The 26,397-nt window shown below is 39.7% G+C and overlaps 2 protein-coding genes across 2 annotated transcripts; both read left to right on the top strand.

Annotated features, from left to right (window-relative positions):
• The first annotated feature begins 3,489 nt into the window (after nt 1-3,489).
• On the top strand, nt 3,490-15,294 carry LOC143694891 (cytochrome P450 2J6-like). Its single transcript, XM_077184045.1, has 9 exons — nt 3,490-6,089; nt 7,479-7,641; nt 9,159-9,308; nt 9,893-10,053; nt 10,559-10,735; nt 11,485-11,626; nt 12,976-13,163; nt 13,574-13,715; nt 14,878-15,294. Exons 1-9 carry the CDS (start codon nt 5,922-5,924, stop codon nt 15,054-15,056), a joined length of 1,470 nt encoding a protein of 489 aa, XP_077040160.1. The 5' UTR covers nt 3,490-5,921; the 3' UTR covers nt 15,057-15,294.
• Nucleotides 15,295-17,315: 2,021 nt separating this feature from the next.
• Nucleotides 17,316-26,378, top strand: LOC129124510 (cytochrome P450 2J6-like). The gene is made up of 9 exons (XM_077184046.1): nt 17,316-18,231; nt 19,844-20,006; nt 20,368-20,514; nt 21,362-21,522; nt 22,975-23,151; nt 23,316-23,457; nt 24,789-24,976; nt 25,198-25,339; nt 25,916-26,378. Exons 1-9 carry the CDS (start codon nt 18,061-18,063, stop codon nt 26,092-26,094), a joined length of 1,470 nt encoding a protein of 489 aa, XP_077040161.1. The 5' UTR covers nt 17,316-18,060; the 3' UTR covers nt 26,095-26,378.
• The last annotated feature ends 19 nt before the right edge of the window (nt 26,379-26,397 follow it).

The raw sequence follows: 26,397 nt of genomic DNA, 5'->3' as shown, positions 1-26,397 counted from the left end.
TCTTCTACTGAATCCAAACTCTTTCTAAGGATATGCCTCCTGTAGGCATCCGTCTCTGGTAATCTACAGTTTTCCAAAGCTGAAGTCCCTAGAAAACCAAACTATGTGACGCTTTGTGGTTAGCCAAGCCACACCCACTCTTTTTTTTTATGATCTGCAATTGTGACCTGTCTCTTTTTTCACTTAGAATTTTATTTCATTCTTAGTCTTGATAGTGGGTCAAAGTGCCAATTATTGAATAGTTATCCAAGGTTTTCAAGAGTTTTGCATAATGGTAACACCTCAGGCAGTTTCACGTAGTTAAACATTGAAATGCATTAGTTATTGTCATTCTGAAATACTACAGTTATTGTGTGGTTACTTTACAGAAGAAGAAACATCTACACAATATCTGAGGTCTCTGAGGTGTAAAAGAATGAGTTCATGCAGCATAAAGCTCTATTATTGTCTTTAATAAGAAAAATAAAAGGTAATTTAATAATTTGAAGAGTATCTTCTTTTACCTTTTATCATATCCTAGGTTATGATATTATGTTAACACTAGTTAGAGATTATTTTTCTATCCATCAGATTATATGATGTTTTCTAACTTTTCTTTTTAAAATTTTTTAATTTTATGCTGTTTTAAAATCTTCTGGTTCAAATTTTGCAGATGAAACCATGCACATGTTCTATTAAATCTGCAGAAAAGAACAAAGAAATGGAAGAAACAGGAAAAACTTTTAATCCTTACTGATTTGTGGATCCCATAAGTTTACCAGAGAGATTTGTACTAGTGTGTAGCAAACTTTAACTTGAGACTTACTTTTCATACTTACTGATATATTACACAGTATTTTTCAACACTTTGTTCAAGAACCTAGCTAATGTTATCTTCAAGACTAAATAGGAGATTAAGGAAATCCATACAACTGTAGAAGTTGTCTGTTTCAATGTTTTATCATAATTTCTCTGAGCGGGAAAAAGATTCTTGCAGAATTTTTTAGTCTGCACTTTTCAGCTCAAAATGTTTCTGCAAAATCAAGGTAATTGATTGGAATCAATGTATGTTATGAACCTGAAATATAAAGGTTTAGCGCTATCCATGGGCTTCTTAAGAACTGAATTAAGCTTCAAGAATCTGAGAGTTACAGGCATGGACACTCATTTCAGTTAATTTTCTAATCAGCTCATTTTTTGTGTGTGTGGGGGTTGGTAAAAGAAATGGTGGTAAATACAATCTTGCATGATTCAGTCTTGAAAAATGTGTAGATGACAACTGGTCTTTTTTTTTCTGGGGTGGATGTAATAACTTCAGGTTCCAACAGAAACACAGGGGCAGTTTCACAGGGCAGCAGTGACATTGCAGCATTTTCTTACCTTACCTTCCTGAGCAGCCACCTCTCAACTTCTCTGTGCAGTTCCATGCAACACTTCTGCTTTAGTGTGCTGCACGTGCAGCTGCTTTTGCAAGAAGTGTGGAAGTGGAGCAGCCAGCAGAGGCCAAGGACCATGACTGTGTGCCTCTGTTATCTGTTTGTTTAGGTTTTTGGGCAGAGAAATGGAAACAGAAAAAATTTCAGCAGCATGGTTCTATGAGTCTTACAATTGAAGAGTTAAACGGACAAAAAACTGAGGGAAGCAATTTGAAATTCAATAACTTTTATGGTTTTTTCAGCCAATCATGACAGTTCCATATGTATATCAAAATTGCAGTGTTACTGAGTAATGCTATTGAGCAGTTATTTATCCACCCATTTTTTTCAGATTTTTCTGCTATTTGAGACTTAGTTACTTGATGAAATTATCTAACTAACTTTGCTTGCTGCTTGTGTGCATCAGGACTTCATTTCTTCATTTGTTTTATTTCTTCCCAATTCATCCAGTTGGTCCTGTCTGGTTAAAAGGAAGTGAGTGCTGTCCTATTTCTTATTTGTGCACAGAATCACTTGTCAAGTTTGCAAGTTTTGCAACAGTTCAGGACCCCTGAAAGCTCTTGATGCTCTCACACCCATCAGTGGGGGTATGATTTATACACTTAAAATTACCAGAATTAGGATGAGTTAAGCCATGAAATTGCCTATTAATAACAGTGATTATGATGCAACCTAAGAAAAGAAAACAAAATGAAAGAAAAGGTCTTCATGTAAGAGAAATCTGGGTCCAGCTGAATAAGTCTGGGCCCACCAGGAGTGTTACTCTGAGTATGACCCTTTGAGCACTGTGGGCAGTGTGTTTTCCTGCTGCTAGGTGAGAGCTGTGGGCAAATTGAAATACACTGAGGCAAAGTTATTTCACAAAAGCTTGGGCTGAAGTTCACAAGGAGAGAAAAAGCAAGGAAACTGTTTCAATACTGTGTATTTTTATATTTTCAGTACATGTGAGTAGTAGCTGTTCGCATAAATCTTGCTCGATCTCCTCTGACACAAATACTATTGCAAGAGCTGCATCTCCACTTAAGATGACAGATATTAAGTTGGATTGTTTTGAGCAGATGAAGAAATCTGCTTTTGCAATGAAGGTTTCAGGCCACAGGAGTGGGAAGCAAAGAAGAACATCATTAGGATGGTGTGAAGCAAAGGATAAATGTGCATACTGGGAGTGGAAAGGGCTCCTGGCACACCTCTGCCCAGAGCGTGTCATCTGCTCTCACAGACAACCAGGGCTTGTTTTTCATCTGTTGCAGGGACAGATGTATTAGAAAACACAGCCTGGTGTTCTTGCTGCCTGGCCTGGCCTCGAGCTAAACAGCACAGGTATTGTTTGTGGGTTTGGGATTTGTTTGTGGGTTTGTGTTTTGTTGTTGTTCTTTCCCCCTTGCCTTCCAGTGGAGACACTAATTTGGGTTTCTCAACTTAGCTGTCTCTTCCTCCCCTGCACTCCCTGATCTTTCAAGAGCTCCATAACAGGAACTGTTAATTGATTGGAGGCATCAGAAGTTCTCTGAGGGAGGAGAGTTACACTGACACTCTGTGTCCCGGCAAACACAGAGAGGGAGAATGTGGCTTACAGCACAGCTGGAGTGAGCACAAGACTGGGAAATGTGAGCCAAAGAAATTCCCATTCTGTGTTCAGTTCAGGAAAAGAGAACTTTGCTGACATGCATTATAAATAAAGTATATAGGGTTTTACCTCCTGCTGTCTGTTTTGTTGGGACTTGAAGATTGATGAGCTTTTAGTTTGCATAGACAAAGTACTGGAATGGGACTTGAACTTCAGATTCTGTTCTTAGATTTGTTCATAGCTTGTCTGTGACTCTCATGAATTTGCTTTATCTCTCTGGGCCTATCAACCCTGATGTTCACTTTTTGAAAGAGCTTGAAGGTTGACTAATGAAAGTCAAGTTGTAGATGGCAGGTACGATTGTTTCTGTTCTGGTCTTTCCCTGTATTTTTTTCCTACTCCTCTGCTCTAAAGCCTTCATTAGAAAAAAGGGTTTTCTGAGCTGTCTAAACATCTTCCATCTCTGCCAAGGAGCCTTTGTGACAGAATTTGTTAGATAATAATGAGTAAGGCTTGCATGGAGAGGTGCTATTCACAAATAATGAAGCAAGGAAAACTGATTTTCCCCAAAACAACTTGCAGAAAGCTTCTCTGTAAACACCTGCCTCTACCTGTTTGATCTCACAATTATTTTATTTGTATTTTAGTCCTTAATTCATGCACTTAAGTCCTGCAATTCGCACACATTGATTGAGTTCATTTAAATTCTATCAATCTGTATTACAATGAATCGTAGCATTCATCACCTTCTCTTCCTGCTAGTAATACATAGTCATCTCAAAATAAAACCAGTTGGTATATCTAATCTTACAGACATTTACCAACTTTTTGGCATCACTGGCATGCAGTGAGAGCAGAACTAGAAAAAGCATGAGCTCTAGCTATTAGGAAGGAAAGCAACTGCTGTAAAAATTCCTCTTTTTGTTTTCCCATTGTTATCATTGTTGTTTATTCTGTTTGGGCTGTTTGGTTGGTCAGTTTTGCCTGTTGAGGTGTTGTAATGCAGTGCTCTTTAGGTGAAAGCAATGCAGACCTTGCACCAGTGCTGTGGTGCTCTATGTCCTGATGGTGTGGGAGCTACCAAGGCCTGGTGCCCTTTCAGTCTCCCTGGCTTGTGAACTGCTGTGTAATCTTGGCAGTGTTCTGCAGTCAGCTGCAGAAGAGCTGAACAGAGACAAGAATTTCATAAATGAACCATAGCACATACCCTTTTCTCACTGAAGTGTCAGGAAGAAATAATTAATGTTGTACAGACAGTTTTCCTTCTGGCATTTCCTAATGTTTGAGTATTTGCAGCCTCAGCATTCTTTTTGGCAGTTTTCCAGAGCAGTATCTATTAGCCCAGATGCTGCACTTGGAATGTCAGCTGTGGACAGAACAGAAAATTGGAGCTAAGATTTGTTCAGATGAATTTGCCAGGGACAGAGGTTTAGAGACAGCCTAGGACCAACTCGTTCTTTCCTGGAGGACAGTGTGGTTATTGCAAATATATTTGATATATATTGCAACTGATTCCTGAGCACTGGAAGAAATTTCTGGAATCCAACCCAGATTAGTTACTGTGTAAGGAAGGATTTTTTTCTCCAGGGAAGTGTTCTTGCCCTTGTCAACAGTGATTGACATAGGTGCCTTGAATGCTACTGAAGAACTTGGATGAGTTGAATAAAATGTGAAAAAAACTTTCAAAACATGCCTGATGTCCTTTCTGCCAGCTGGTCAGTGACACCAGTGGATTATGCAAGTGGAGTTGTGAGGATAAGTTGAGGTTTTTTTAGACAGCAAATCTTGAGACAGAATGACAGCCTGCAGGGACATTTCTGCTGTGAGAGGAGCAACAGCCTCAGAGAAAGCACAGGCAAGACAGTGGGGGTGTGGTGGAAACAGCAATTAAGATCAGTAATTGCCTTCTTGTGTTCTTTCTGCAAGGCTATGTATATTTTTGGGCAAGCAGTCAGCACATATGGAGTTCTTTGTCTTCTGCAGCCTTTTGCAGGTGTTTAGATTCTCCCTGTCTGATGGAATTAAAGGCACTCCTTTGGGGAGCACTGCATAGCCCCATCCCTATAAGGTCTGCTGTTCTTCATAAGGCAGCTTGGTACCAACATCCCAAACAGCCTATTCCACCAGATTCCATTCTAGTAATCTTCTAAGAACTGCTCCTCTTTGTAGGGATTTTTTTTTTGTGTTGAGGAGGTCTTTGTATGTGCTGCTTCAGGTGCTGTGAATTAAAAATAAAGCAAAGAATTACAGGGTCTGGAATTAATTCTGCTGAGCAGAACTCCTGCTACTGAGATGAGGCAGAAACTAATTCATAAAGCCTTATGGGGGACAAGAATTCAGCCTCAAAATGTAGTTTAATGTGAGGTCTGTTACACTTTTTGCCAATAGCACTAGTTATGTTTGATTCTTCACTGTGCTCTTTGCAGTTCATCTGTATTGTTTACTGTGAGAATTCAAATTACAGCCCTTCATTGCTCTTGGTTCCCAAGTCTGCATCTCCACCCACTGTTGTACAAGGCTACTGGTTGCTTACTTTTACCTCTGCCGCAAGAAGGCTACCTGATGAGTATTGCTGCCCTCATCTGACAGCTTACAGCTTTGTACCTGAGTTCTTGGCATGCATGTAGTCAGTATTTTGAGTGACATGTTCCTCAAAATGATTGCTCAAGAGGATGTTTCTGGCTGAGGTTCCCACCTTCTCTGACCCAGCCTCTGCTGGAACTTAAAATAATGGTATAAATTAGCATATTGCAGCACAGTGATGTATTAAATAACACTCAAGAATGGAAATAATCCTCATTCTCTTGGATCAGGAAGAGTGGTAGGAAAGAAGGGAGGTGAAAATTCAGAAATCTTCAATGTGACAGGGAAGAGTTCAAAAGAACAATTTCAACAGACGTATTTGTAGCAATTTTATAATACGAGTTTGGAAGTGTGAAATGATGATAAGTGTAATTTTCATATCCCTGGTTTTGTTTCTTCTGAGTGCACAGTTCCTGAATTTGCAATGGAAGAGTCGTGGATTTCCTCCTGGACCAATCCCATTTCCCATCATTGGAAGTGTCTGGTGGATAAACTTTAGAGCTGATCACAGGAGCCTGAAAAAGGTATGTATTTGCAGATGTGAACTAAAGAGCTATTGAGGCAAAACCTGGAAAAAATGGTGGTGGTTGTTGTCAGGCTGATGTAGTAACAGGGAGAACCCTGAGAGAAGGTGATTTGTGGAAGTGAAGTGCCTAAACAAGTTAAGGTAAAAAGCCTGCAGACAGTCTAATTCATGTAAAAGCCTAATAATTTCACGTGAAAGACTCATTCATATATGTGTGCAACTTAAACAGAACTGAATATAGTAATTTTGCCACAGAAAATACTTCTATTTTTAAGGGAATCTTTGGCCTTGAAAGAAAACAATTATTCTCAGATTTCCCATCATAGGCATATATTGAAAATAATTTTAAACTAGGTGTCTTGAATTCAGAGGTGTCTTGAACCAGAATATCTTCTGCTCTCATGGAATGGAAAGAAGATTGTATCCCATATGCAGCCAAATCCTTTCATCCATTGTTTCTCTGAAGTCCATTCTGGGATGTATTCTTTGCAGATAAACTAAAGATGTAAATAATGGTGAAAGGAAATAATTGATGGGAAGAATGAGCTCCATGCTAAGCCTGCTAATACAGATTCTTTCAGTTTTCAACATCCTCCACTGAGCCAAAATATCACAAGAGAACCCGATGTGTTAATATATTTTTCAAATTGCTGCCTTTCCTTAAGTGCTAAGTGCAACTTGCAGGTCAGAGGGTACCTGGCTGCAGCTGAAGGGAGCTTAATGAGCATGATACTAAAATTTTCTGATGGGTACATGTTAATGACTACGAGAGGACAGATCTGCACTGGTTCTTGGTCAAGCATCAGGGACTTTGTCCTTGCAGAATACCCATGGCATTGCCTGAGAGCAGTCACCATCAGTACCCAGAGATGGCATCTATGCTTAGATGCCTCAGTTGATAGTATTTCAGTATAAGATGGGAAGAGTTCTTGCCATTGAAATGTGAAATCTGCAGTACTTAGAACTCTAGAAGGGGAGTTCTGGAATTCATAATTTCAAGAAATTCTGGATGTTGTCTGAGTCAATGAAATACGGAGTTGAAAAATGTAACCAAGAATGGGCGGGTGGAATTTCATAGGAAACCTTGTACAGATCCATAAACATTCAAGGGCATTTACCCTATGGTTGGTATTGCAAAGGTAACCCAGGCCAAATTCTAGAAAAGGACCATTTATTCTTTCATTGCTTACATTTCTGTGGGTGTTGTGTTCCCAGAGAGAGCCCAGACCCTTCTTGTGGAAAGTACCCCCACCACAAAACAGCCACTGTCCCTTTTCACCTGCTGAACCCCTGAGCAACGTTGTGCTGAAGACAGCAGCCCATTGTGTGTGCATGTTCTTTGATGTTTCTCCCATGGGGTTTTTTTGGGCACTGATCTTACCTGCAGCTGGCAAAAACCTATGGCAACATCTGCACCCTGTGGTTGGGTCACAGACCTATGGTGGTGCTCTATGGGTTCCAAGCTGTGAAGAATGGTCTCACCAACAACTCGGAGGATGTTTCGGGGCGACTGCAGACCTACACTTTCAACCAAATGGCAGGTGGAAAGGGTAAGATGTTCATGTCTCTGGAAGGACTTCACCCTTGACTGTCTTTGTTTCCTCTTGTGTTTTTCTTACTGAAAAACCCTTAGTTCCCAACTGACTTCTTCTGTCTGCTCAAGGTGAATCATATTATCCTGAAGCATCATCCTAAGTGGTCTCCAAATCCCACTGTCATACATGTATTTCAGAATCTTATCAGAGCAGCATGGGCAACATTCTTAGTGTTGTCTGCATGCCCTGATTTGAAATAATCCTGAGCCTGCAGCCTCCTTTGCAAGCTGAGACTAAAGTAAATCTTTATGCTCCCAGTTGTTTGTTTACAGCAAAGGCTGCTGTAAGGAAAGCATATACGGAACTTTGATCAAGTCTTGCTCCGAAGTACAAAGTCACAGGAAGGTCAGTGGAGCTTTAAATTTATTAGCCAGAGTGTTGAAAGTGTTGTATTGTCTTATCACAAACACTGCTGAATCACAGTGGAGAGAGAATAAGGATACTGATATGTTTAAAACAGAAATAATTGAACTTGTTTCCATCAGCCTTTTATCCAGAGAATGTACAGCAGATGCCTTTACCCTCAGTCAGGATTTGTTTAATGTGAACTACTGTCTGGAAAGCTTTAATTTGTAATACTAGCCAGTGTAAGTAGCGAAACACTACTCTAAAGTATAGAGATTTTTAAGTCTGGGGCAATTTCAGTCCATTTGGAAGGATCTGTATTGCCACTTTTTATCGGGGTGCTGTGGAGAAAAGTAGCTGGGTTGTGACACATGCCCTAAAACTCTTAATTTGTAGCAGGGATGGCTTTAACCAACAGCTGCAGCTCAGCTGCAAGTTTGTGACTGCAGCACAGATACCACCTGCCTGTCCCTGGTTCCCAGGACAGCAGAAGGAATAGGGGAGAGTTGTCCCAGTCTCTAATGAAGCAGCTGTCTCAGGGAGCAAGCTGGCTTTCCCAGGGGGAAGTGCAGGCTAGACTTGTGAAGGGAATTTCCCCACCAAGCAGATTAAATGGTTCATGCTGGGTGGTCTCTGCTAGAACACAGACTCACAGCAGAGCAGCCTGGGATTCCTTTCTGTCCCACAGAAACTCTTGATCTTAAGAAGCTGTTTGCAGATTGGCTAAAGCCTATTTTTCCTTCTCATTTTGGCTGGGTGGTTCTTGCCCTGGCTTCATTGTCTTTCCAGAAGGGACCTTTCCAGGATGAGAATTCAATATTTGGTATAAAGATCCTGGTAGAACAGGATCCCTCAAAGACCTGAGACAGATGCTTCAGAAAGAATAGGACTAGGTTTGGAAGGCAGGTGTGTGAGTCCAGAGGTCCAAGAGGTTTTTTTTTTTGCAGGGATGGTAATGTCTTAACCAAGGTGTTTTCTCAGCCTCTAACAACATTCAATTCAAAGAACACTGCCCTGATGTGTCCCCCCTCTCTGAGCAACAGCATGATGAGAAGATGACTCTGTGTTTATCATCTACAATTGTATGAACTTTATTATGACATAAAATTAATTCTTGATGGTTAAAGGTATCTTGGTCTCAAATGGTCTCATCTGGAAACAACAGAGACATTTTGGAATTGTAACTCTCCGAAAACTGGGAATGGGGAACAAAGGAATGGAGCGCGGGATACAAACCGAGGCCCGTTACCTGGTGGAGTTCTTCAGAGACAAGGAGGGTATGGCATTGACACAGTGCTTGGGGGCACACACAGTACAGACTGCTTGACTCTAAGGGTTAACACTACTTTAGTTACTCAATAGAATAGATTTGGAAGCACACCTTAGATTTGCAGATTTAGGATAAGGTGCTAAAGGACTGCAGACCACACATTCCATGGCATTTGCTAACAGACTGGAAAAAGAAACGTGAAGGAAACAGCAGAGACATCTCTGAACCCAAAATACAGAAATTTCTTTGCTTATTTCTTGACAAAACCCCCTCTGAACCCTTGAGATTATTTGACCTCAGCAGTTTGTATTTTGGGAGCAACACCAAGATTGAGATTAAAAAACAAAGCAAAGCAGAAAGCAAATTAAAAAAACAAGACCAGGAGTTAAAGATTTGAGGCTTTCCTGTCCTCATTTTGGAGTGAGGTTTATCTTTTGTTACAATTTCCTAGTGAGTTTTGGGTGTTTCTGAGTAACAGTATAAATATCATAGAGGACATCTATTACAAAATGTCACTGTAATCTTGTTCTCCCAAATGGCAAAGGATGAGAAGGAAGTGCTTTGGAGATGAATGTTTTTCTCTGTCTGCAGGAGAAGCTGTGGACCCTTCCTTCCCCATTGTCCATGCTGTCTCCAATGTGATTTGTGCTGTGGTTTTCGGACATCGTTTCTCCCTGGAGGATAAAACCTTCCACCAGCTGATTGAAGCCTTCGATTATATAGTGGCTTTTGGGAACAGCCACTTTCATTATGTGAGAATATTACTAATGAGATTATATATTACTTATTAGAATATTACTAACATGCAACAACTTATTTGATCATTGGGCTCATTATTTATTGCAATATAATTATACCAGTATGTATATTATTGAAGTATTGCATTATTGAATACTGATAAATATTCTGACTGTGAATATGATCTGGACCTGCAATGCTTTGGGTTTGACATTATTCAGTTATGAATATTGATACATCTATCTGCAAAAGTAGATTATTTGTTGGTGAATTAACAGGGCAAATACAAATGGAGTTATCTAGTAAAGATGGGAAAAAATCTAGGGTGGAAACTGTGCTGTCCCTAATTTGTGATTTTAATGTGTGTTTATGTACTAAACATTTCTTTTGATGCCACAGAATTTTTTTCAGAGCAATTAATTCAGCAGTTTAGCACCAAAAATGTCCACGCTCTATCTCTGTCACGAGGCTTCTCTACAGTGTCACTAACTGCTTCTGTGCTGAATTCTTGCTCTCCAGATGTGTGAAGTGTTACCGTGGTTTGTAGAGCACCTCCCAGGACCTCTACATAAAGCAAGATTTTCCCGGGATTTTATTCGTTCCTTTGTAAGGCAGGAAATCAAAAGCCACAGGGAAAAAGGCAGAATAGATGAACCAGAAGATTTCATTGACTTTTACCTGAAGCAGATAGAGAAAGTGAGTGATTATTGCTGTGTGCATTGTCCATGACACAGACCCAACCATAATAGGTTCCCTGCCGTTGTCTGCCCACAACAACATTACTACAGAGCTCTGCAAGAACAGCTTAAAAACTCTGCTGTCAAACTCAAAATATGAACTTTGAATAGTTAGTTCAAGAACTTCTTCTAGAAGTACAAATTATTTACATTGGTTTGTTATCATATTTTGGAATTCTTAGTGAGGGCTAGGCAGTAGGGATTACCTTGAAAAGGTGCAGGTATTTAGGTGGCTGCTGAATTCTGATTCTTGCTTTGTACTATTTTTGTGCTTAGTAGTGCTGTATGAGTATCATGACAATCTTAAAATGTTGTCAGTCTGTGCTCTGAAAAAAAGCATAAATCTTTAAAAGGATAACATTATATATTAGACAGATTCCTGAAATCAGCAAATGTGCTGGAAGTGGTATGGATGGGATAAAACTACCTAGAAATGTGTTTTTCTGCTGTGGAAGTTAACAGAAATCAACATGCCACTTTACAAGGTAGCATAACAGGACTTATACACCTGACACATTCAACAGCACCTGTAATTTAACAGTATCACTGTACTCATTCGAGTAAAGTCTTTGCCTATATCTGTGTTCTGCTCAAGTATCTGTGTTTTCTTTGTCCTCTTGAAATCTTGTTCCTTTAGATACAGTGATAATTGTCTCACTGCTATTACACAGCTATACTCCATTTTACCTTTCTCATTGACACTTGTAGACTAAAAATGTCCCCAATTCTACATTTGATGAAGACAACATGGTGCAATCTGTTTTTGACCTTTTCCTGGGTGGCTCAGAGACCACAGCCACCACTCTGCGCTGGGCTCTGCTCTATATGTTGGTTTACCCTGACATCCAAGGTGAGTAGCACAAAACAAGCATGGATATTATTAAAGTAGAGCAATTTTTTTTTTTTTTGGCTAAGATCAAGTTTTTTTTTTTAAGATCAAGCTTACTTTAAAGATATTTTTTTAGCTTTGCTTTTAATAAGACAATATAGTAAACTTTTCAGACTGAGATTTTAAAATAATTTCAGGGATGTTCAGGCTCTGATACTGTATTGGGTCCTGTTGATTTTTGTCAGACTCTTTCAGCACTGTAAGCATATAATGGAAGATACAGGCTGAAAACACACAAGGTGGAATAAGAGTTTGGGTTAGGGCAAAGTGAAGCTTTTCTGGCATCCAGCATGTGTAATAAGGTTATATTATTTGAGTTCATTAATTGAGACATCAGTCAAATTTCTGTAAAACAGATATATTTATTCTAATGCATGGGAATGTTAAACAGAGAAGGAAGACAAAAAGATGATCCAGAAATTCTGGACAAGATCACAGTTGCGCACTAGTTTCAAAATTTTTGGGTGATTTGGTAGAGAGTTTTCAGAGGTGATGAATTACTAAGCCAAGTACATATTCTTGACTCTCAGGCTGAGGGCTAGAAATTCTTTTCATGCTTGTGGTGCTAGAATGCTTGAAGAACAGAGCCATGTGCACACACATGCACTTCAAATTCTGATAAATTATAAAGAAAAAAATTCCTCTTGGCCTAAGTTTTAAGTATGAAATCTGACCCCATCTGAGACGGTATAAGGTGTGTTAGTTAGTAAGCTTAGATAGCAGCCCAAAGAGATTAATATTTGGTGATGGTAGATCATATTTAGTAATATGATCCTATTTCAGTTCTCAGCATTGCACATGTGTCAGCTTGATGTGGTGGCTTGCTTGCAACACTGTCATTAGTGTGCTGAGTCTGTATTTGACTGGAGTAAAATCAACAGCTTAATTGAATTGATGTCATAATAAGGTCTTGTTATACTTATAGTTTTCTCCACCTCTTTTAAATATAATGCTCCATAAATCTGTTGGGCTTGTGGAAAGAGGGTCTGAACATAAAACCTATCAACTAGAAAACAGAGTGTAGTAAAATCATAACTAGCTGGTTATGATTTATACAAATCATACATTTATACAAATGCATTTGTATAAAGGCATTTGTATAAATGTATGACTTGTATAAATTTATATTAATATAAATGCATTTCATATATACATTTATACAAATGCATTTAACCTTCAGGATATGGTAAGTATAAATTATTTGTATATCGTTATTGTTTCTATCACGACTATACTCCAAAAAGGAAATGAAAGCTGTTTCATCCAAAACAGTGTTCTTACTTCTATAATGGATATTTTAATTTTTTTAGACAAAGTCCAGAAGGAGCTGGATGCTGTTCTGAGTCCCTCCCATCTCATCTGCTATGAGGACCGGAAGAAGCTGCCATACACAAATGCTGTGGTTCATGAGGTCCTCCGCTTCAGCAGCATTGTTTTAATCACAATTCCCAGAGAAGCTGTGAAGGATACCACTGTTCTGGGGTATCATGTTCCAAAGGTACAGATATCCCTTCTATTCTAACGTGATCTTTGGCCACCAGTAAAGGTTTACCATTAAACCCTTTCCCCTCCAGTTCAGGACAGGAAGATCATTTCACTAGATTTAGGATATGGTGCTAAAGAACTGCAGACCATACATTCTATGGCAATTGCCAACAGACTGGAAAAAAAGACATGAAGCAATACAGGGAAATCCCTGAACCCAAAGTACTTGAAGTTTCTTTGCTTATTTATTTTTTGACAAAAACCCCTCAGAGCCCTTGAGATTATTGTTTTTCCCCTAATTATGTAATCTTTCATTTCTACTGCCTTTCTGTGCGCAGAATTATAGCTGGAATCTGTTTGTGTCCTTTTATTCTTTATGTGTGAGAGATAGAACTGTGCCAACTGCCTCTTCCTTCCTTTCAGGGCACTCTAATCATGGCAAATGTAGACTCAGCTCTTTTTGACCCTGACTATTGGGAAACACCTCACCAGTTCAACCCTGGCCATTTCTTGGACAAGGCTGGAAATTTTGTGACCCGAGAGGCCTTCTTGGCCTTCTCAGCAGGTGAGTGCGCTGAGAGCTGAGCCCAGGCGTGTGGGTTAGATGAAGTTGTGTTATTTTCATTGTGGAGAAGGCCAGAGGAGAGTGTAACCCCAAACTGTAGGAGCACATTGTTTTCCCAGCCCAGAAAAATGTTTGACTGCAAAAATAAGTTGTTTGGAAATTGTATAAACACTTGATCTAGATTTTTGTGAAAATGCAATGAAGATAAAATGAGTAAGGGCCCAGAATTCCCAATCACTTAGAAACTTGAGTCCTTACACTGTTGCCCTTGGTCCTCTATATATGCCGGGTTATGCCACTACAGTGGATATTCTGTGGCAGGCTGCTGTGCTGGAGCTGATTTATTTTGTATAAATATTCATCAGTGCAGAGAGATGAGTGGGAGATCCAGAAGCTGGATCAAATACATCCAGAAGTCTATGTCCTTCCTGTGGAGTTTCTGGAATCACTCTTTCACCAGTGTGTGAGTTTATAGAAGCTTAAACAAACAAAAGCTCTTGGGGATCATGCCAGGAGGGAATAGCCTGGTTGTCAGAGCTGTCAGCTGAGATGGGAAAGTGTCAGGCTCAGGTTTCTGGTCTAAATTGGGCAGAAGAGGAATTGGTTTCTCACATCCAAATTGAATGACCTGACCACTGCATTTCAGAGTTTGTCACTGTCTCTGGGAATTGTATCCCGGACAGAGTTATTAATAAATTGGGAAGAAATTTTTCTTTAACATGTTGTTTTTGCTGAAAACATTATGTAGGAAAATGTTTCATCAGGTGTAGAATGTCCTCTGTCTTCTGATTTTTCACTGTTATTAGGGAAGATAAGTCAGCCTTTACTAAGCAGAAGCCATGAGGGAACCTAAATATGCTTTCTTGTTTTTATTTGGAATCAAAGGATAGAAATCCCTTTCATAAAACTAGGAAGTCCTGTAGATTAAAAAAGCAAGAATGAAACTTCTGAGAAGCATTTCTGGTATCTTTTCTATAATCTGGGCAGATCCTGCAAAGATGAATTGCAGAAATCTCAGTTGTAAGTCCAGTTCAATCTGAGAGGAAATTGTCAAATTCAGCAAAGCTCTTTGATCCTTGATGAGCCTGAGAAAAGCTGGGAAACAGGTGCTGGTTGCAGACCTTGGTGGGGACTGACTTCTCTTTCTGTTCACCCCTTGCAGGTCACCGTGTTTGTCCAGGAGAGACAATGGCCAAGATGGAGCTTTTCATCATGTTCTGCAGCCTGTTGCAGAAATTCAAGTTCACTGTACCAGAAGGAGTTAAGGAAATCAACACAGACATTATCTTTGGGAGCACCATGAAACCCCATCCATACAAGCTCTGTGCAGTTCTGCGCTAGGTTGCTCAGCATTAGAGATGTAAGAGGCACAGACACGGGTTTGGTAGTGTGCTGGTATTTGTGCAGCTTTATGGTTCTCATTTTTAGCTCAAATTCAGTGTAAATCTCTCCTTGTTGTGTTATATGTTTTAGAAGCCAGGCCTAAAAAATACTCTCTTTTTCCTGTGTCTGGAAAGTGTCTGTACTTCATTTTTTTTTCTGCTGTGTTACAAATGAAATAAATGTAGACAATTATTGCTCTGTCTAGTCTTACTAGAAACTCGACAGAATCTTCCTGGAGGGAGGAGGAGCATCAGAGCCAGGCTCTGAGCAGCCTTCCCCTACATTCTCAAATCCAGAATGGTCGTGGGAATGCTGTTCCCGGAGGTGGTGGCTCTGGACATTGGCAGAGCTCCCAGGTGTGGTTGCATGGGAACTCAAAGCTGTGGAGGGGCATCTCAACTTGCTGGGAGCAGCTTTGTCTATTTAGCCAAGAGCCACGGGCAGATGAGTGCTTGAGACTGGAAGTAAAAGAGAGACAACAGAGCAACTGCTCATTTGGCTGTGAGGCTTGTGACTTAGGCCAAGAGCAAAGGCAAAGTCCTCCTATTGCCTGCTGGAAATTGCAGAGGGAAGCCCCACTGCTGGTGGAATGCAGTGGGCTGGCCTGAAAACATTTTTTTTTTTTGACATATACTCTTGTGCATTTGAGAGGCATTTTGTGAAGGTGGGAGTCCTCTCACATGCCAGGGTTTATAATGACAATGATGTACAGCAGATTAGGTTGGCCATGTCTCTTCATTGATGCCCAAAGCACAGTTCAGGGGGCAGCTTGCAGTCTTTGCAGTCTTGAGCAGCAAAGCTTGCCTGCAAAGGAGGGGCAGGGCAGGAGATATTGATGTGGCGTTCTCCAAAAGCTGTGGGAGAATCAAAGCTCTTGAGAGTTTTCTGTAAGCAGAGAGGCAGCTGCACACAAGCAGCCTTCTGACAGCTGAGCTGAGCCTGCTGAGTCCCAATGCACGCTGAGGGAAGAACTGTGCAAGGTGCAGCTGGCAGGAGCAGTGCCCAAGCAGGGCTAGTGGATGGTGAGCGTCAGTAGCCCCTCTCACTGTGAGACTGGCCTTGTTACCCACCAAATAAGACTTAAAATCCAAGGTCAGAGTGAGGATTACTGTTGCTCTACCAGCTTCCTTTCTTGAATAAAAGACTTTACAATTGCTATCACAAGCATGCTTCAAGGACTAGTTGGCATTGCCCTGGTTATCCATTGTGTCATGGGCTGAAAGGAAGGGGGAGAAGAGAATGGGCCAGCAGCTCTCCTGGAAAAAGTGAGAGCAGGAGGATTCACTTGTTAGAGGGATACCTTTCTGTTCTTCTGAGCTATCAGGCAGCTAACCCCTGCTTCCCCAGGCATTCAATTCTCTTCATGGAAGCTGTAGCAAGTACAGCTTACAAAACCTTATCAGGCTTCTCTCTTCGCAGTCTTCCAGCACCATCTTGTGTGAGGAGAAAAGCAATCTGTATTCCCTTCACATCTCTCCCAAAGACTTGGCAAAGCTGTTGGCAGCTGCCTTCCTATATGCAGGCAGTTCATTTCTAGGCTGAGATGCAGTCACCAGAATGTGGCTAATGTTTGTGGAAAGTCAGAGTGAGCCTGGAGAGCCAGGGGAGATGCAGAGCAGCCAGCCAGGACTATGCAGAGGCCAGACTGGGGCTGCAAGTGGGCAGGGCAGGAAAGCCTTGGGGCTGTGAGACTCCTCCCAGGAACACCTTGGAAAATACTAAGAGTTGGGAGCAGTTTGAGATAGAGAAAATGCAATACCAATGAAGGAACTAAAAGTCTCAAAAGTGGTCTCAAAATGGGTAATTCAGTTTTTCAGGTTGACCCTAGCTCTCAGTTAGATTGGTGGCCAGCAAGATGGGTAAATATTATTTTTCTGCCCTGTTTCTGGAGTAAACCAATGTCCTTCACACCTCAAAACTTTTATTTCTAGCTGTGCCAGTTCTGTAAGTTTGGTACGTGAGCAGCAGGGCCATCTAGGTGACTTCCCAGAGTGCTACATGCTGCTGTCTAAGTCAGAGCCAAGTCTAAGCTAATGCTGTTCCTGTGCAAGTGCCAAATCTGTGTTGATCATGTTCAAATGCCACCCTTTGCAGAGCTGGAGTTGCTCAGTTGCATGAGAGCACTTGTGAAAGAAGTTCTCAGAAGCAGCTGTATGTCATCTTTGTTCCTGCTGCAGGCAATCCACAGCGATTAGCCACAGGCAGGTGGAGGGATGAAGAAATTTTGCTTTGTGCTTGGTCAAGGAGACATCAGCCACACTCCCCTGTGCAGCTTGGCAGGGTGTGGGAGGACACTTGGGTATTATGTCATTATTAGCAACAAACTCCTGTTACCCAATGATCAGTTGGAGTCTCTTATGGTCTGTGTGTGTCCTAGGCACAAAATTAAAAGGTAGAGCCACCCCCCAAACACTTTTCAATATAAACTGTGAGGAAAAATATTAAAGGAATAGCAGAGAACATGAGAATCAACAATGTGGGGTGAGTTAAGTAGCAGAGCACATGGTTGGTGCATATGAGGGCTACTGATAAGCCTGAACTTTTCAGTAACCCCACTGCCCTTGGGTGTGCAGCCAACCCTCAGGAAATTTTTTTATCTCTCATTCTTGCAAGAGGTTTTTTATGAAACCAGGACCGTGGGCAGAGATTTTTGTCAAAGCAGGAGTCATGGCACAAGGAGGTGTATAATTAACCTACATTTTGTGTCCCTTGAAGAGGCAATCTGTCCCTTGACAGATGTGTGGCTGCAACATAATGATATTATGTATGCTTAGAAATAGGAACACTTAATTCTCCAGGGTGGGGAAGTAAAAGTGATAAAGAGGGAAAGAGATGAGTCATAGGAGCGTCAAGTGTTTTTTCTCTTTTCAGGGAGGTACCCCAAAAGCAAGATAAACTGATCTCTCCTCTGTCTACACAGCAGTTGTTGAGAGACAACGCAGCTGTGTAAATCAGAAGTAAAATGTTAACAGTGAGTGAGGTGCTGGTATTTTTTGTGCTGTCTCTGCTATTAATAGAGTTTCTGAAATTGCAATGGACGCGAAGACATCTTCCTCCTGGGCCGACTCCATATCCCTTCTTTGGAAATCTGCTGCAGATGAATTTCAAAATTCATCATGAGCATCTTAAAAAAGTATGTATTTTCTGGCAATGTACTAATGGACTCATAAACTGATTGAAAAGTAGCTGTGTTGAACATAGTTTTGTTTTGAATGCTAGGGAGGGATTTTTTCTAAATTGCATAAATGTGGAAATAGGTGGAGATAATTAAAATATCTGTTTCTTTGTGTGAAAATTTGCACTTACTATGATATATATATATATATATATATATATATATATATATATATATATATCCTTATGTGCATATGAACAAAACCATAATGATGATAATAATCCTGTCTTACACATAGGAAGAAGCTGTATTTTAAAGTAGACTCACTAATTCTGTGCTGTCTTTTGGACGTCTGTGTTTTGACTCTTGTGGCACAGGCATTTTCTAAGTATCCCATGAAATAGCTGCTGAGGTTATGTTTGTTTCCAGTACAGAAAGGATGATTTTTTTATATATATTTATTCAATGGATTTTTTTGAAAAATCTTAGAATCAATTATTTTCTGACATACGATTTGGTCAGATTTTCACAAGAGATTTCAGTCTGCTTAGCAAGACCGAGCTTTTAAATGGCTAAAATAATTCATAGTATGCTCAAACACTTTTCTATGTCCAATTGTAATATGCAGCACATCTAAAGTTTGTATCCTGCTGTTTTAGAGTTCTTATACATCTATACTAAATATTTAACATTTAAATATGTTAGTAATAGCACCTCACTCTTCCTCTTCATTCTCAGCCTTCCCTTTCCCTCGTTTTCCATGTCCTGCCAGCTCCGTCCTCCTGAGCTGCATATTTCAAGGCAAAGTGTTATTATTCCATAATATAAAGTAGTAGCTAGTGCCTGTGTCTGCTGTGTTTTCTTCTATTTCTGACATCCCAGACACGAAGACCAGTGCTGGTCATCCCAAGGTTTCAAAAGCCATGAATTGGTCCTTACAAAAATGAAATTAAACACAAATGTGCAAGTACAAGCACATACATTTTTGCTCACTGTGCATAAGTATTCCCTCTTGTTTGCTCCCAGGCAGCAAAATTGTGTAATCCTCTGGTCCTGCATTTCTTGGGATGTCTTGGCAACACACCACTCTTTCCAGCCTATTCTGCTACTTTTCTAGTTCCTGATTCAGCACCAGGGGAAGGACTGTCCTGCCCACTGTGGGGATGCCTGCGTGCACAGCAGCTGAAGACAAGGCTGTCACTGCTGAGCTGGAAGGGAAAGGGTGATTCCTGGGTTTCTCAGCTCCTCGACTGCTTTTGCTACACTTAACACACAAAGGGGAATCTGTAGATGGTTCACATCAAATTCATGAACTACTGCTGTCTTGTAGCAAGTGGTGAGGATGGAAGAGTTCATCTACAATGAGTTTGAATTGTAAGACATAATAAATGACATCACAGACTTTGGCAATATTGGTTGACATTTTAGAAACATCATGATCTTTAATAAATAAGACTTTAGATAGAAACCTGACTTCAGACTATATTGTATGTGAGAATATACCTGATGCTCTGTTCTCAAAGTCAGTCACTCTTAGGGCATCTGCCCAGGGAGAAGATCTGGTTCATTTTGTTTGATTTAAAAGTACTGGTTCTCACTCCTGTTACTCTAATTCTGCCTTGTTCTACAGATGGCCAAAATTCATGGCAATATCTTCACCTTATGGCTTTCAAACACTCCTGCAGTTGTCTTGCAAGGGTTTCAGGCAGTGAAGGAAGGTCTGACTGCCCATGCTGAAGATGTTGCTGGAAGGCCCGAAAAAAGAATCTTTCAATTTCTAACACATGGAAATGGTAATTTTTATTCTTAGAAATTCTTTTAATGTGTTGTGTTTTATCCCTAGTTTTGAATACTGATTTAGACCCTCAAAGTCCTTAATTTACATCAGGAAAAAGCTTCTATTTTCACAAGCTTTTTAAAACAATTCTATTCTGTATTCTGTCAGAACAATAATGGCAGCATGGAATTAATGTAAGAGCTTCTATGCAGAAGATGAATGGCTAAAATACAAAAAGAAAGAAAAGAGGAATGTTGCCAGACTGCTGTAAAAATTTTGAAAAAAATTAGAAGAAAAGAGAAGCTTCTTGGATGTATCAACCTTACCAAACCATCAATTTATAAAGCATTGACAGCATTAGTTCATTATGATCCTAGGTGTTTTGTTCTCTAATGGTCATGTCTGGAAGCAACAGAGGCGTTTTGGAATGGCAACAATGAGGAAGATGGGATTAGGGAAAAAAGAGGATTATCTACTGCAAGAGGAGGCTGCTCACTTGGTGGAATACTTACAGAAAACAAATGGTACGTGAGGAGGGCAGGGCAGTCTGTGCAGTGGGAGAATGGGGCACTGTAACTTCTGAAACTATTTGATTACAAAAATGGATTCAAAGTGTATGTGCAGAGCTGAGTCTCAAAAATCTGTATATGCTACCTGCATGAGATACTTACTTGTGGAATTGTGAAACCCCACAGCAAGATCACAGAATTAGATTCCTGTCTTGTTATAGATATATGTCTAGTTATATCTTTATAATATACCAGTGTGTGTGTATACACACACACACACACACACACACTTGTCCCTATCAGTGTTATTACTTCTGAGTCAGTTCCATGTTACTTGAGGCAACAGCATCAGGGTAACAACAAACAGTAAAAAAATCAGTGTCACAGTGCCTCCTATTCCTCTGTAGAAAAGAAAAAGCATAAAATATGCAAAGCTTCGAACAAGGATGCACAGGGTATGTTGAAATATTCTAATGCAAAATGATATGAGCAAAAATAGAAGGTGGTTCTCTTCTCAACTCATCTGTATATTTAATGTCTCAGCTGGTTTTGTACCCTGGTTATTGCCAAATGTGAGATCTGCTGATGCCAAGGTTTGATGATATCTGGGTATTTTTATAATTGATACTACTAATTCCATTCCCACTAGCAGTGGAATGGAATTTCCTTTTTTTAACCAACAGTGTTTTTCAGATGTCTGAAGTTACTTTTTTACTCAGGTCTTTTACCAATAAATTACAATTTGCCATTCAGTGATCTAATTAATGTCAGAAATGTTGATGAAATTTTATCAGCTCTCCTGTCAGTGGGCAAAGCAGGAACACTAAGTGTTAATGGTGAATGCAGTCCCTTGTGTTTACAGGAAAACCTCTGGACCCCAGTATGCCTGTTGTTCATATGGTCTCAAATGTCATGTGTTCAATCATGTTTGGACATCGTTTCTCCAGAGATGATGAGAATTTTCACCGCCTGATTGAGTCCTTTGACACCATGGCAGCATTTTTGAACAGCGTCTCCTTTTATGTGAGGAAAATCAGTTTTGTTTGTTTGTTTGTTTGCTCTCTATAGATAGACAGTGCGAAAAGGCAACTTGCTTGTTACAAAGGTAACAAAAAAAACCCCAAAAAAAACCAGAGCACCTAGAATTTCTGGGGAGCACTTCAAGATGCCTAGTTCAAAACTTGCTTCAATTGCTTATGCTTCATCTTAGCACAGAATTTTCCTGTGTATGGAGGACAGGGATGAAAATGCAAAGATTTGTTACGTGGCTGAGAGATCTACAAAGGACTTTCTTTTTAAAAGTGCTACCTGCACAACTCCAAAGTTTGAAACTATATCTGAAATCAGTAGTAAAATATGGGTTAAATTGTCTGAAAAGCTCAGAAATAAGCTTATCTTAATTTCTGTCTGGCAAGCTAGCTTTCTTCACTCTATTATATGACATGGCTATCAAAAATATCAAGAATAAATAGGTTTTTACTGCTTCCTTCTCTACTGTCAGCCAACCTCATAGAAACAGAGCAACTGTTTTGTGCAAAGGTAACATGGCATGAAATTGCTTAATGGCAGCTTTTCCCTACAGTTTTTGACAGCAACACCTATACCACATCTGCACATCCTTACAAGAGTACAGTGACACTGCAAGTGTCATCTCCTTTAGCTGCTGGATGATATCTGTCTCCATTCAGGGCACAAACTCGCAACTTCACATCTGGTCCACTGGAGAGAAAAACTCTCTCTTGCTCTTGTATGTGCATCTGTGAGTGCAGCTGCCAAAGCAGCAGAACAGGTGGCCTCAGACTGGGGCAGTTTTGTTATGAATCATTTATGAGGGGGAACCACAGTACTGAGTATAGTCAAAAAGTGAATTTACCCATGCACGAGGCAGCTGCTTCTGCAGAACTTGTTGGAACTCATCCAGTTCTGTGTCTTGTATGATTTCCACCATCTCTGACTAACTGGAAACTGCTGTAAGTAAGGTCCTAGAGGATTTAAGGACTATTTTGATACTTTGGCTAGATAAGATAAAATAAAATTCCTTACTTGTAACTATCCCAGAAGATGCCAGTGAAATGATTCCTAAGCTACCCTTCTAATCAGGGTGGACACAAGTTCAGCTATTTCCAAAACGCTCTCATTAGGTATTTGTATGTTTTTTTAAAACAACTCTCTCTCTCTCTCTCTCTCTATATATATATATATGTAAATATAAAAATAAATAAATACATATAACTTTATACTATAAAGCTGAGAGAAATTTTAATTTTGCTCCAGGGAAAAATAGAATTAAGAAAGGCTTTAATCTTTAATGAATCATGGAATAGGCACTATCCCTTCAATCTAATGCTAATTCAATCATCAGTCTTTTACTTGCTTTTTCCACTCCCCAGAAGCCTGTATTAGGATTCAGATTTAGTTTGCTAAATGCCACACAGTTATATGTAATATCACATATCTAAAATATCTCTTTTACAGATGTATGAGTTGTCTCCCTGGCTTGCTGGTCACTTTCTGCCATCAGTTAAAAAGATGAAGTCCAGCAGAGATTTTGTGGAGGCTCTGTTACTAAAGGAACTTGAAAGTCACAAAGGAAAAAGAAAGCTTGATGAAAATCGACATTTTATTGATTACTATTTGGATGAGATAGATAAAGTGAGTACTTCTGAACTTCTCTCACACTTCACTAACAACAAGGGATTTTAAGCGTTTCGTTGATTATAATGATGTCTAATGTAAATTTAAAAGTGCATGATTTCTCCAGGTGGTTTATTTCTTCTTTTGTGTGCCATAACTTTCTTTTCAATTCGTATCTACAGACTAAAGGAGATGCTGGTGCAACTTACGATGAAGAAAACTTGATCCAGACTGTTGCTGACCTCTTTGTAGCAGGCATAGAAACTACAGCCACCACTTTACTGTGGGCATTGCTCTATATGGTGATTTATCCTGACATTCAAGGTAAGCGCATCCAAAGAGGTCTGCAACTCTAGCAATGAAACGAGTTCAAATAGTGGTTGTGCCTGTTCAAAGTAGAGGAACTAATTATTGAAGTATGAATCAGGTGAATTGCATTAATTTGTTTCTTGCTGTATCCTTTCTAACATTCAGGCTAATCATTCCAGCTTAATTTTTTTTCTTCTAACAGATCTAAACAGAATGCAGGGTGTGATTAATTTAATCAGCTGAAGGAATTTAGTCTCAGATGAGATAAATTGCACCAATACCCCTCCACAGACAGTAATGATTAGATTTCCACTAAGAAGTCTTTGGGTCATTCTTTTAAATCCCTGACTCCTACTCTTTGATTTGCTCATGGCCTCTTGCCGTAGAAATAACTTAAATACAGTGTGGGGTTGCTAATATTGGGGTGAGTAGCTTGAAAATGTGTGCTTTTAATAATGATATTCACAGAAGAAAGTTACAGGTTGGAAGGGTAAAATGACTGAGAAAAGAGCTAGAGTGTATGGGATAGAAAGGATTAGAAGGTACAAAATTCACTTTAAAGGCCTCATATTTGACAGTTTAAGCTGAGTACCAGGCACAGCAGAAGCCTGGCAAATAGAAAATGTGGAAGTGTTAAGGAGAAAGGATGTCCCATTTTGTTACCTTCAAAAGACTTGAAACTGGGTTGCACATACTGAATTTTCACACGATTTTTCATCTTCTCAGGATATATTAACATATTCTTAAGTTTTGTGGGGGTTTAATTCTAATTGCAATGATAGAGTCTCTAGTATTAAAAAAAATAATCAGAAAATACCATTTCAGCTCAGATTGTAAGCAAAAAAAAGAAGTCCTTGGGAAAAACTAATTTGTATAAGTGCTTCCCAAGGCAAGTAATTACAGAATAGCAGTTAGGAATCTGTAGATGACAAGCAAAATCTATGTGCTTCTTAATGAAGAACAATCCTTGATCAATTACTAAACTGTTCCCCTAACACATGATTAATATTTTTTTCCAGTTGACTCCCTGCCTGTAGAAATAAATATTAATAAAAGTCTTTTTATAAATTGCTTTAGAGCAGTAAATGTAACAGGAAGCCACATATTATTATAGAATGACCTCATCCACTATCTTATTTTAAAAGTATATATGCAACCTATAAACAAACTCTATGTCAAATTTTTTCAGGTCATCTGTATGGGAATTTGAAGGTATTATTTTTTTATAAAGTATCTTTTTCATCTAGTTGGATGCCATTCTGTCTGCAAAAGGCAACAGGAAAAATTATGACTATAGAGTTTATAGATTGTTTGCTGTATATTTAAAGCTGAATATTCCTCCTTAGAGAAAGTCCAGAAGGAGCTGGATGCTGTTGTGGGTTGTTCCCATGTGTTTTGCTATGAGGACAGGAAAAGGTTGCCCTACACAAATGCTGTAATTCACGAGATCCAGAGATACAGTAACATACTCTTAATTGCACTGCCCAGAATGAGTGTGAAGGACACAGAGCTGCTGGGATATCGCATTCCAAAGGTACAAATGTGCTGCATATTTGAATCAATTTGATCTTTGGTCCATTAGATGATTTTAGAAAGGGTTTTGAGGTTTTTCCTGACTCAGAGCATGAACTCTTCTTCTAGTGCCTCTAATGTTTGACTGTGCCTGTGGATGGCCTTTCACAAGGCTTTGTCCTAGATATCAGTAGACTCTACAGTCACAGTTTTTATTGAAGCCACTGCTCCTTTTTTTTTCAGAACACAGTAGTTTTAGCAAATATTGACTCTGTTCTGGCTGATCCTGGAAAATGGGAGACACCTGATCAGTTCAACCCAGGCCACTTTCTGGATAAAGATGGAAACTTTGTAAACAGAGAAGCATTCTTACCATTTGCTATAGGTAAGTGCACTGAACAGGGATTTATTTACTCCTTGTGGTAACAACTTCAGATCCATTCATTCCTCAAAATAACTGGGAAGGCACCTACAAATGGGCGTATACAAACTGTTTTAAATATCTCCAAGAAGAGACAAGTCCAGTTGTTTGTGGAAAAGATCAGAAGACAAGGAATGACACACACTCCAAGAAGAGACAAGTCCAGTTGTTTGTGGAAAAGATCAGAAGACAAGGAATGACACACAGAAACTCTTTCTTGGAAGACAGATCCAGTTTCTCTCTGAAAAGAGATCCAGCTATCAAAGCAATAGCAGAAAAATGCATGGTGCTGGGAAGACTGTAAATGTGAACTATGCCAGCCTGGTGACAGTTTCTATAATGTCTTACTGCCTGCTGTAAATGTAGATCAAAACTTTTTGGGGGAATACAAGCAGCCTTTCAGTTATGAATCATAAAATGACAAACTTAAGAGAAAAGGATAAAATCTGCAGTAAACAAGCAAAGAAACTCCGAGGCAGTTTAGAAAGGGAGGTGTGATAGAAATCCTTTGGCTGAAGTGCCTTTTCTGTTTCTTCACAGGGCACCGTGTGTGCATGGGGGAGCTGTTGGCAAGGATGGAGCTCTTTATTGTCTTTTCCACCTTGCTACAAGCATTCACATTCACCCTGCCAGAAGGAGTGAAGGAAGTCAACACCAAGTTTGTTTTTGGGAGCACGATGAAGCCACTTCCCTACCAGCTCTGTGCCATTCCTCGATAGGAAATGGCAGATTCAGAGAAGAGTCACTCTGTAAAACTGCCTCTTTGTGAATTCCTTCTTGCATGTCCTAAGATTTTTGCTTTCCTCTTCATTTGGTTAATCACTACCCTGAAAGATTCTTGACAGACAGTTGTATCCTGAGCATTATAATTATAAAGGGTTGATATTTTGTTCTTTTATTTTTCTGTTTGGAAAATATTGGTAAATTGTGTAACAAATAAAGGCATTAAGGGAAGAATTAGAATTGGGACTTACATATTACCAACAGGAAAGTGGTTTTACAGAGAATGATCTTGAAGTGTA

Source organism: Agelaius phoeniceus, chromosome 10 (genome assembly GCF_051311805.1).
Source record: "Agelaius phoeniceus isolate bAgePho1 chromosome 10, bAgePho1.hap1, whole genome shotgun sequence".
Lineage (NCBI taxonomy): Eukaryota > Metazoa > Chordata > Aves > Passeriformes > Icteridae > Agelaius > Agelaius phoeniceus.
This window is presented reverse-complemented; position numbering and strand designations above follow the sequence as displayed.